General features: G+C 42.7%; 1 protein-coding gene across 1 annotated transcript in view; it reads right to left on the bottom strand.

The window, feature by feature from the left end:
• Window positions 1-12,431, bottom strand: part of NEK10 (NIMA-related kinase 10) — a 249,703-nt gene that overhangs the window by 212,415 nt on the left and 24,857 nt on the right. Inside the window, exon 5 of the mRNA XM_006883425.1 lies at window positions 6,596-6,680. Within this exon, the coding sequence (XP_006883487.1) occupies window positions 6,596-6,680 (85 nt within the window). The remainder of the gene's footprint in view (window positions 1-6,595; window positions 6,681-12,431) is intronic.

The raw sequence follows: 12,431 nt of genomic DNA, 5'->3' as shown, positions 1-12,431 counted from the left end.
GTGACAAGCCCTGTTTGCTCCCCAGGGTAAGGCCCTCAGACCTGGGAACCAAGTCAAACACAAAGGACCTCTGGCCCGGACCTGGCTTGCTGACTCCACTCTGCCTTTGAACCTGACCTCCAGGTGATCTGAATGCATGACAAGGTTTGAGCTTGTAGATTATAGGATTTCTTCAAATCCTTGGGCTCCTGGTCTTATTAAAAGGACACTAAACAAACAGAAGGATCATCATTGCAAGATGCCTCCTGGTACAGAGCTTTAAACCCTCTTCCTGATAAGAAGGCTAAAGCTATCCTGCCACTGAGTGGGTCCCTCTTCGAACAATCCTGTAACTGCTCTAAAAGTGCTGAGGAAGAGAAGGGGGGAGGCTTGGCTGTGGTGAGGATAACCCGGGAATTCTATTAATAGTAAGTGCACTCAGGTTAGCCACGTGCACACCCACGTCAGACACCTGAGTTTCCAGGTGACCCGATTAATCCAGGCTGTATTGACACCTTCCTCCTTATTTAACACGGACACATGGAAGTTATTCAAAATATAAATAGTCCAGTTCTGGGCATTTCATGAGGCATGCGTACAAGAGGGTGAGGGGAAAACAACTCAGTTCTTGTGACAGGTATCGGAAATATATTTGAAAAGCAGGGTGAGAAGACGCAGGCATGAAGCTTAATCTGCACTGGGCAGTGCAGGAAAGGAGAAGGTACACAGGCAACAGAGGCCAGAACAAACAAGAGCTTCTCTTCAGTCCCAGGATGAAGAGAACAGAAGAGAAAGAGGGGGTCAGCTAAGCACTCAAATTGGAAGCCAGTGGATGTGAGCATAAAATTTGAGAGACGAGATGGTCTTTGAACAGGAGTAAAAGTAGAATTGTCATGACAGGAGTCCAGAATGAAAGCAGCACAGTGGAGTGGACTTGGGGGAAGTGATTATATAACAATGAAAGAATTTTTCTTTTACTTTTCAAAGAGAAGAGTGAATTGGGGGTGAGAGGTGGGCAGGGAGAAAAGTGCAACAATGAATGAACGGAAATCCAAAGTCTCTGTAAACATTCATTAAAATTAATGATAATTTTTTAAAAAGTAGAAGGCATCACCATGTCTGTGCCTGATGATGAGGGGATGGTTAGATAATTTGACAGATACCAGGAAGAAGGATTGGAATTGAGGAAAAGAAGATTTTAGACATGCTGAAGTGTTGCTGGGATCCAGGTGGCAAAAATGAAAACAGGCTGAGATAGGAAATTGTTAAAATCTGGGAATCCTCCATAAGAAGGTGATTCAATGTTGAAGCTTAGGAGTCAGGAAAATACCAAGGGGGGAAAAGAGTTTTAAAATCGTATCCATCATTTTCTATTCATAGTCACACTTTGAAATATTTACCACGACAGAAATAAACGCATCCAGTATTTAATATGACGAATGTGGAACCAAGGCAATGTGTCCATTGCTTTGTCCGGGGAACAGTAATTTTCTTTTGTGTCATAGGGAGTGTCTCACTAACCAAAGACTCTACCTCTCTGGAGGTTCGAGTCCACCAGTGGGCTCTTTGGGAGACAGATGGGCAATCTCCTCCTGTGGGATTTACAGCCTCTGAGACCAGCTGGAGGACCAGCTCTGTTGGTTTCAACCCAATGGCAAACACAATAAGGAAGATTTTTATTTTACAAATGTGTGGTCAAAACTGCTTGGAAAAGTCCGGATTAAAGAAAGCAAACGTTTTCACTGTGGGGCTTCTCAGAGACATCAATGATCTGCTATGTATGACATCTCTCCTGGAAAGCTGACATGCACCATTAACCAAAACACAAATTTTTACACTGAAAATTTACTAGTTCTTTGGGACAGTTTGAGGTGTGCTGCGACACTTTGGAAGGGGAGAGTTTCTCGTTCTTAGAACAACTGTTCCAAGCATGATTCATTACACACTCAACAATATGACCCTCGCTTGTGTTAGGTGCCCTTCCTCACCTGCTCATAGACTCTTGGCTTTCCTTGGGTTTCCTGTGGTCACACCCACAGGCGCTGCACCGCCTCAGGAGTGTAAACTGGACAAAACCATGACCACCTGGTGTAAACACACCCCGGCTTAACAGTTCTAGGCACTGATCTGAAGAGCAAATACAGCTGTGGACTTAGATTACAGCAGCGCCGCCTCCGGCCTGTCCTCTCTGATCTTGGCCCCTTCTCCTCTGCCACCGGTCAGGCGGCCAGGAGACGGTCACCCTGTGCCCCTGAGCATAGTGACCTGGACAGTGTCTTCTCTGGTCAACCTGAACAGCAGCTCACAATGTAAACTATGAGTGGTGTCTTGGCTTGGCCAACTCTTTGAGATCTTCCCTTTAAAAAAAACGGATGACCCTCGAGGACATTATGCTGAGTGAAATATCTCAGTCACAAAAGGACAAACACTGCATACATAGTTCCACTGCTGTAGAATGGGACTGACATCAGGGTTAGGGTAAGAATGAGAAAAACTGGATGAATTATGTATACTGCATTGAAGCCGATAAGGGAGAGAACAGTTCAAAAGTAATATATTTTAGGGCATTATGACTATCTTAAGAGTTCGGAATGAGGGTTGCAGAGTGGAGTATACTTGAGGTGGGGGTGGGGGTGGGGGTATGCATACCAATGAAGGAGTTTTTCTTTTGCTTTTCAAGGAGAAGAGTGAACTGGGGGTTAGGGGAGGGCAGGGAGAAAAGTGTAACAATGAATGAATGGAAATCCAAAATCTTTGCAAATGTTCATTGAAATTAATAAAAAAAAAGGGGTGAAGAATATAATCTAGGAAAAAATCAAACACTAATAAGAATAATAGTAGTAAGTTGTTCTGTAACATTGAGTCAACTGACTCATAGCTCACCCTCTAGTGGGTTTTCAGAAGCTGTCAATCACACAAGAGTCTCTGCCTATCTTTCTTCTGCAGAGCTACTAGAAGATTCGAACCACGAGCCTAGGGTTAGTAGCACAACTCCTTTCCACTAAGCTATCAGAGCTTCCCAGCTAATCATACATTCCTATGAAAATTATACTAAAAGAAACAAACCCATTGTGCTGACGTGGCTGTTCCTCAGACTTCACTAAAGCCACTTCCTGTCAGCTCCACAAAACCTACTCCTGCCCAGCAGCAAATCCATCAGGGCTTAAGACACTGCAGTCAGCCCTGACTGGTCACAAACATGACCAACTTACTTCTCTGTTCAAAAAAATCGTTAGTAATCCAACTATCCTACTGCTAGGGATGGACCCCAAGGAAATCAGACTGAGACATCGACAAAGATACGTACACCTATGTTCATAGCAGCGAGAAAATGAAAACAGCCCAAATGCTTATCAATAAATTAGCAGATTGAGAAATTGTAGTACATATGGAATCCTATGCAATACCAAGGAACAATGACTTTGTAAAATACTAAATAACATGGGAGATTCTAGAAGGCATTATGCTGAGTGAAATAAATCAGTCTTATAAGGATAAATACTGCATAAATCATGATTATGAAAATAAGAGGTTAACTGAGCCAGATGTGTATAAATGTTCAAAAGGTTAGAAGGGGAGGCAAAAGAGGGGAAGGGGGAAATCACTAGGATAGCAGAGATTGGTGGGCTAAGGGTGAGGAAGAAGGCAATGAAGGAAACATGCTATGATGACTTGAAATACTGGGGTGATATTAGGTACAAATCAACAGTAATTAATTATATAAAATACAATACATAATATATATGAATGACCGTATAAAACACAATGTAACAGCAATGAGGAAAAAACAAAACCACAACAAACCCAAAAAACAACACTGCATAGTCCTGGGTCATGATTCTAAATACTCTCCTGGGGCTTCGCTTTGCATATCTCTCCAGGTAAGACTGAATGGCTTGGTTGTTTTTGTTGTTGTGTACCATTGAGTTGGAACAAACACATCGCTGTACCTCCAGTGAGTTTTCAGAGGCAGTTTAATTACACAGGAGGAGACTGCCATCTTTCTCCTGTGGAACAGCTGGTGGATTTGAACTGCGTGCCTTTGGTTCCAACTACAGCTGAAGTGTCTAGATAGATAGATAGATAGATAGATAGATAGATAGATAGATAGATAGATAGATAGATAGGCAGGTAGGCAGGCAGGCAGGCAGATAGCCAGACATACAAGTATATAAGTCTCCAAGACAAATTTGTTTCTATTTTTTTCTTGGTGCATGGAATATTCCACAATCTTTGCCAACATTACAATGGAAAGGCATCAATTATTCTTTGATCTTTCTGAACTTTCAGATGCACAGAAGCAATTAAAAATATCATGACTTAGATCGGGCACACCTTAGTCTTTAAACTGATTCTCTTTGCTCTTTAGCTGTTTGGAAAGTTCCTTAAAAGAAAATTTTCTCAATGCAAAAAGTCTTTTGATTTCTTAACTGCAGCTTCCTTCAGTGTTGATCGTGAGTCTAAGGAAAACGAAATTGTTGACAGCTTCAATCTTTTTTATTCATCTATCATAATGCTGCCTGCTGGTCCAGAGGGGATTTCTGTTTTCTTGACGTTGAGATTTGAATGCATGTGGATTTGATCTTCTGCATTAAGTGCTTAAGTCTTCCTCACTTTCTCCGAGTAAAGTTGTGTCATTTGCGTAAGGCAGGTTTATGACTCTTTCTCTAATCCTAAATTCACATTCTTCATATAATCCAGCTTCTTAATGAATTAGATACCCTGAGCCCAATGGAAATCCCGGAACAACTTACCTGTGCTTATGTGAAAGCTGTACGTAGACTAAGAAGCTGTTATACAAACAGAACAAGAGAACGCTGCATGGCTTAAAATCAGGAAAGGTGTACATCGGGGTGGTATCATTTCTCCACACTGACTCAATCTGTGTCCTGAACAAATAATTTGAGACGCTTTACCACTGAAGTCAGGGTGAAAGAAAGTGGATTCGGGAGATTGACCATTCAAGAAATGAAGTGGTGAATTTAAGATGAAGGCTTACAGAGGTGGCTGGGTCAGGGAAAGGACACTTTTGGGGTACAGGAAAGCAGAAAGAGGAGTCACCGGAAGAAAGACAATGGGAAGAGAAGCGCAAATGGAAGGATAAGTCACGGCAAAGGATCGGGGGCATTTCCTCTGATATTAGAAAAATAAAGTTGCATGATAACCCAAATATTTTCATTTTCATTTTTTAAAAATATTTATAATTTTTGTGCATGTACCTTCAAATCTGATCTGACTGGTACAGGAGGAGATTGCCCCTCCTTCTCCAGCAGAGCATCTAGTGGATTGGAACAGCATACCTCTGGGATTGCAGTGCAGCTTCTTGCCACTAGGCCCCCAGACCTCCCTAATAACCCAAATATTTTAAGCAACAGACAAGAAAAATATGAAAGAGCTTCCCGTAGGAAATCTTCAGTCTTCCTTCTTTAAAAAGCAAAACAATCCAGGAAATGATGTCCTTCGATGACAACAGGATGGAAGGGCAAGGGTGGAGGGGTTGAGTGTGAGAAATATAAGGAGTAAATGGTGCGTAGAGTGGATCCTGTAAGCCTGGATCAACCCGCAAGGGGAGGAATTTATGGCGATGGTAAAGACTTGCTCAGATTCAACAGCACAAATACACAGTCCACTGCAACACAGCTTTGCTACTTCCGCCAATAGTTCTTGCCAAGTCAACGCATTACACTATTGTAGGAGAAGTATCAGGGAAAAGAGACTCAGGTCTAAGAAATAAATGCCTTCTTACGCAAAGGCTGGCAATCATGGGGAGATTTTCATTTAAGAAGGGTTTTGGTCACCGCGTTCCATAAACAGAGGAAGTGGCCACTGGATTCTTTCCTTTAGACAGCAGTAGAAGCAACTGTGTCCCAAACCTTTAAGAAATGGATTGAGGAAGGCAGTACTTGGGATAAGAGATCTGCAAACAAGAGCATGATACCACTGCCATCAATTTTCAGAAGAAACAGCATCTCTAGTATAAACATCTGGCTGAATTCAAGAAACCAGAGGAAATGAGATCATGACCTTAAAAAAATAAAATCTATGAATACTTTTCTTAATATCACATCTAGAAAGTGTTCACCCCAACTGTGACAGGCTGGAAAGTCAAAGCAGAAATAATAGTTAAAGCAGGAACAACAAGACTATACCAGGATTCATGTGGGCCAAATGGGACCTGATTCTCACTCTCATTATATATGATCCACAATGAATTGTAGATGGAAGATCAGAAGCACACGGAGCTTCCTATTTCTGTTTAAGATACATTGTTGTTCTGTGCCATCAAGTTGCTTGCAACTCACAGTGACCCTGTTTACAACAGCTCTGAACCCCACTCTATCTCACTGTCCCTGATACACCTATCCCCATTACCCCAGTCACTGAGTCAATCCATCTCATCCAGGGTCTTCCTCTCTTGCACTGTCCCTTCACCCTCTCTTGCACTGTCCCTTCACCCTCCCAAGCATGACGTCCCTCTCCAAGGACTGGTCCCTCCCTGCAACATACCCAAACCAAAAATGCCTGTGAACAATGTATGAAAACCCAATATGAATTGTAAACCTTCAAATAAAACAATAAAAAAGTAAAAAATATTTTTTGAATATTTTTAACCAACCTGATAGCATGGATCCCTCATTAACAGTCTCAGACAGATTAACACTCTTAGAAAATGAATAGATGGGGCTCGATTAACCCACTCTCTGGAAAAAAAAGAAAAAGAGAACAAGTTCAAGTTTAAATGTCAAGTGTGATGGTTCGTGAGCAATTCAAGACGGTGAAGAAAAACAAAGAACATGTAAAAGAATAATCATTTCGTCTATTTCAAGCTTAATCTGTGATGGAGCTTTTCATTTGTGGCTTAAATATTTGCCTGACTTACATGCAAAATACATATAAAATACTGTTTTTTCATGATTAAGGAGAGATCCTCCAATTTATTTGGTTCATAGGACTCTTAGTGTGGAATGTTTTTTCATGATATTCATAGGCCAAAAGAAATATCAGAGAGTTCCATTTATTCAGCAGCAAAGACCATTACGACCTAATAATTTAGGACTTTAAGAAATAATACACATCTGTTTTTAAAATATCTTTTCTTTCTCCACTTATTATAATGTTGTCCTTTTTATTATTAATTTTAATTAAAGTTTACAGAGACTTTGTATTTCCATTCATTCATTCTTGCACTTTTCTCCCTGCCCCCCCATCCCCCTACTTCGCACTTCACTTTGAAAAGTAAAAAAAAAAATTCTTTCATTGTTTTACAATCCCTCCTCGAGGTCCACTCCACTGTGCAGCCTTCGTTCCGGGCTCCTGTCATGACAATAATATGTAATCATATATCCCTTTTAAACAGGTCTCTCCCTCATCTGTTTCTATGCAGTATACACATAATTTATCCCATCTTTCTCAATCTCCCCTCAACCCCAATGTCAGTCCCATTTTACAATAGTGGCACCATGCAGTATTTGTCCTTTTGTGCTAAGATATTTCACTTAGCATAATGTCCTCCAAGGTCATCCATTTTGTATAATATTTCATGAGTTCCTGGCTTTTAATGCAGCGTAGTATTCCATTGTGTGAATATACCACAGCTTTTCTATCCATTTGTTTGTTGATGGGCATTTTTAAAATATCTTAATACCATTCTTTTTTTACATTTTTTAAAAAATTTTTATTGTATTATTTTTATGTGTACCGTCAAATCAGATCTGACTGGTACAGGAGGAGATTGCCCCCTCCTTCTCCAGCAGAGCATCTGGTGGATTTGAACCGCATACCTCTGGGATTGCAGTGCAGCGTCTTGCCACTAGGCCACCAGAGCTCCCTTAAAAGAATACTATTCTTAAAATGGGCAAAATGGCTGATGAATATGGTGGGTATACTTGACTAATCTTGGATTCAAATTGGGCACCACAATCTTCATTTCCTGTTTTACACTACTTTTCATACCATATTTCCTTTCCACCCCTGCAAGGCTCAAAACCCAGATTTCAGAAAGATGTACCACCACCAGAAAGAAGGAAATGCAATGTAGTACTGAAATTCTAAATGACCTTAGGAAGACTGCAGTGTATTTAAGAGATGTTGTGTATCAGTGAGTTTTCCCTGAAATTTTAAATTAGCCCATGGCCCTTCTGATGGTCAACGTGGCACCCTGGGACACATCAGTGCAGATTTTGGAAAACTCAATGAGAAAGTATTTTCCTTTTCTTTTTTTTTTTTAAAAAAAGAAGAAAGTCTTTCCTTAGATCCTGGGACGAAGACTGATATTGAACAGGATTATTAAAAACAAAACATGTTCTTAGGAGAGACTGAAGACTTGATGTCTTTGAGTTGTGGTGCTGGAGAAGAATACTGAATATCTCATGAATCACCAAAGCAACAAACAGATATGTCTTGGGAAAAGCGCAGCCAGAGAACTCCTTGGAGACCAGGATGGTCTCAGTCAGACTTTGGACATACAGCTAAGCAAGGCTATTTCTTGGAAAGGGACATCATTTTTTGATAGACAGAGGGTCAGCAGGATGACCCTCCATGAGATGGACTGACATGGTGACTTAAGCAATGTCAGAGTGTCAGAGACGATGAGGACAGCACCAGCTGACTGACATGGTGACTTAAGCAATGGGTTCTAGGGTGTCAGAGACAATGAGGACAGCACAGGCAGGACAAGGCAGGGTTTAGGTTGACTCTTCATAGGGTCAAGATGAGTCATACTCAACTCAACGGTTCCTAACAACTACAGAGACTAGTAAGGCAGTGAATTTAGTGGCCACAAGTAGGGCCAAACAAAGACATAATCTTGGGCCAACTCACTGCCTCACCTGCCCCTGTACCTCATGAATATCAACCACACGTACAAGGTGTCTCTCTGGAGACTAAGGTGTGCCTGATACAGGCCATGGTTTTTGCAATCACTTGTTATGCATCAGAGAGCTGGACAATGACTAGGGAGGATAGAAGGAGAATTGACGCCTTTGAGCTGTGGTGCTAGAGAAGAGTGTTGAATGTACCATGGACTGCAAACAGATTTATCTTAGAGAGGGTTAAACCAGGCTGCTCCTTAGAGGCAAGGATTCTGGGGCTTCGCCTGACATACTTTGGACATGTTGTAAGGAGAGACAGGTCTTTAGAGAGGGACATCATGCTGGGCAGAGTGGAGGGACAGCGCAGGAGGGGAAGACCTCTATGAGGTGGATTGATTCAGTGACTGGGGTAATCGGGATGGGTGTGTCAGAGGCAGTGCTATTGGCACAGGATAGAGCAGGGTTTAGGGCTGTTGTACATAGGGTCGCTATGAGTCGCAAACGACTCGACGGCACATAACAACAACAACAACAACAAGGTGTCTACACTGACACTGTGACTGTCGTCATCAGCTAAGGGCTGCACGTGGGCCCGAGTGAACAAGGTCCCAAGCACGTTTATTCTATGTACCTGCAGGCAAAGGAGACTCAAGGAGCCACAAGATGATGCAAGTATGTGTCCAAACAAGAGTGGAGAAGGCAGAGCTGAGCACCCTGGACAGAGCACCAATGTTACATCCCACAGCTATGCATTTAACGACCAGACAGGATGCAGAGAGATTCACCAGAACCCTTTGACACGGAGGTAACCATCACCGGCCTCTTAAGAAGAAACTGGAGGTATATTTACTAAAAATCAAACAGGAGGGTATAGCTGATGAAGCCAGGCCTGTTGTCAGGGAAGGGGGATGAGGATTTTTGTTTCAGACACTGAACACAGTCCATACACAAAAACCCACCAGATTTACAAAGCAGCTTTTAAAGCATCACTCTGCTGGCTGTAATCAAATGATGCTGAGGACTGACTCAAATATATTTTGGGAGACTTATTGTTTTTATTTCCAGCCAGGAATGATTTAGTCTGAACCTTGTAAAGCTCTTTAAAAAATGGGAACAAGGCACCACAACAAGATAAAGGTAAATAATCCAATAGAAAAATGGGCACAGGATATGAATAGACACTTCACCAAAGACGACATTCAGATGGCCGGCCAACAAGCACATGAAGAAATGATCAAAATCCCTAGCTCTAAGAGAGATGCAAATCAAAACAACTATGAGATATCATCTCACCCCAGTAAGAATAGCAAAATTTAACAGAACAGCAAGCAACAAATGCTGGCGAGGTTGTGGAGAAACTGGAACCCTTATTCACTGTTGGTGGGAGTGTAAAACGGTGCAACCACTGTGGAAGGCGGTATGGAGCTTTCTCAAAAAGTTGCAAATAGAAATATCATTTGACCCAGCAATTCCACTACTGGGAATGTACCCTAAAGAGACCATAACTGACATCCAAGCAGATATATGCACACCCATGTTTATTACAGCTCTGTTCACAATAGCAAGGAGTTGGAAACAACCCAGGTGCCCATCAACAAATGAACGGGTAGAGAAGCTGTGGTATATTCACACAATGGAATACTATGCTGCGTTGAAAAACAAGGAACTCATTCAATATTATTCAAAATGGGTGAGCCTGGAGGACATTATGCTGAGTGAAATATCTCAGTCGCAAAAGGACAAATATTGCATGGTGCCACTGCTGTAAAATGGGACTGATATCAGGGTGGGGGTAAGGCTGAGAAAAACTGGATAAATTGTGTATACTGCACTGAAAAAAAAAATGGGAACAAGGGTAAGTTCTCTCTGTTGCCCAGGGGAACAGACCAAGTGTGGGGTCAGAAGAGGTCACAGCACTCCACAGTGCACAGCCATTCCAAAAAACAAACAAACACATGCTAATGGAGGGGAGACTGTGACCAGAGCTGGTGTTACAAGGTGAGCATGTACCAAACAGTGCAGAGCCCTCTCACTTACTGGATTCTAGATAAAGGGAGAAGAGGGCTCGGAACCCATTCACTGGCTAGCCTGTTTTTGCTAGAATGTAGGGAGACAGGATGGACTCTTTGGGGGCATCAAGATCTGCTGGGCCTCTGAGAGCAGTTTCAATATCATCTCTCAGTGGCAATGTATGTAGTTAGAGCTGACACTAAAAGAAATGGAAATGCCTAAAGTTCTCAGTCTGCTTTCAGCATCACTATTTTGGTGCAGGGTGTATGAAGTACAGGGGGTGTGAAGCCAACTCCTTCCCCAAGGTCCAGGTGCAGCTGTCAGACAATTACAACAGTAATTGCTTCCAGCTGGGGCAACTCTTAGGTGTGATTTACAGACCCACAGAGTGCAAGGTTTCTCTCCTCTCAGCTGGTGAGGAAGGATCCTTGCACCCAAGGAGAAGAACATGCAGAGCCCAGATTGAGGCTAGAACCCACAGCTTCCGGAACCTCAGTTCTGGAATAGCTGGAATGGAAGTCTTAAAAACCTCCACAGTATTTTTATTTTAAAAATAATTCAAATAGAGGAATTGGCACCAGGGAAGGGTGAGTATCTGCTATTTCATACCCTAGGGAAAGTGAGGGACTCAGTCTGTGTAATTTTCCCCACCTCCCATAGCTGCATTAGAGACAGATGTGGCAAGGTTATGACACTTTAACACATGTCCCCAGTCACACGAAGCACGTGATTGGGTGTCAGAACCCCGTCCACCTTCACTTGGCTGATTCATGGCCTCTGGTGTTAGGGTTCAGCTTTATCTCCCCAGTGCCCCTAAGAAACTCGAATCTGTTCCCAAACCTGCGTGGATACTCAGTGAGCACCACTTGCCTTCGTCAGAGACAGGCTGACCATCTGTGATTACTGTCCCTGGACGTCTCACCTCCTCCTCCACTTACACTTCCACTCACAGTCACTTAACATTCCTTACATCTGAGTAAGAGTTACTGCATTGGAAGGAGGTTGAGTAAGAGGACTGTCCCCCAGCCCTGCATTCCCAATGATATCTGAGTGCTCCTTACACACTGGAAGCCCCAGCAGAGACCTGACTCTGCTAAGAGAGGTGGAACAAGATGTCCCAAGAGCATGGCTGGCTGTGAATGGTTGCTCTTGCCATCGCCACATCTCCTCAGGGGAGCTGCCGGCCACAGCTGCCGTCAACACCGTGGCCTTTACAACCAGGTGCCTTCTCGTCCATGACCCCTGTGCTGCAGGGCAGAGCTCAGGTCTCTTGGCTTTGGCATTTTGTTAGGCTCATTTTGTGATCTAAAGGGGCAGGAATCAGCCATCACCAGGCCGGCCAGCCTGATAGAAGGATCCAGGGCCTCACAGGTACACTGCCTTTACGTCCATCCTGTCTTCACAATAATGCAAGTGTGTTATCGGGCACCAAGTTGATTCAGGCTTTCAATGAGCCTATGACACCAAAAAGGACCCCTGCCTGACCCTTTGCTATTCTTACAATCTCAAGCTGTACTTAATGCCACTGTTACAGCCACTGTGCCCTGGATCTGAAAAAATAAACACCGATAGATAGATACAGATATAGATGAGATAGAGATATACAGATATATCGTGATAGAGATAGATAGA

The sequence above is a fragment of the Elephantulus edwardii genome, unplaced genomic scaffold (assembly GCF_000299155.1).
Source record: "Elephantulus edwardii isolate Elephantulus edwardi_28Jun2011 unplaced genomic scaffold, EleEdw1.0 scaffold00027, whole genome shotgun sequence".
NCBI classification, from domain to species: domain Eukaryota; kingdom Metazoa; phylum Chordata; class Mammalia; order Macroscelidea; family Macroscelididae; genus Elephantulus; species Elephantulus edwardii.
Note: the sequence above shows the minus strand (reverse complement) of the source record. Positions and strands in the feature narration are given on the sequence as shown.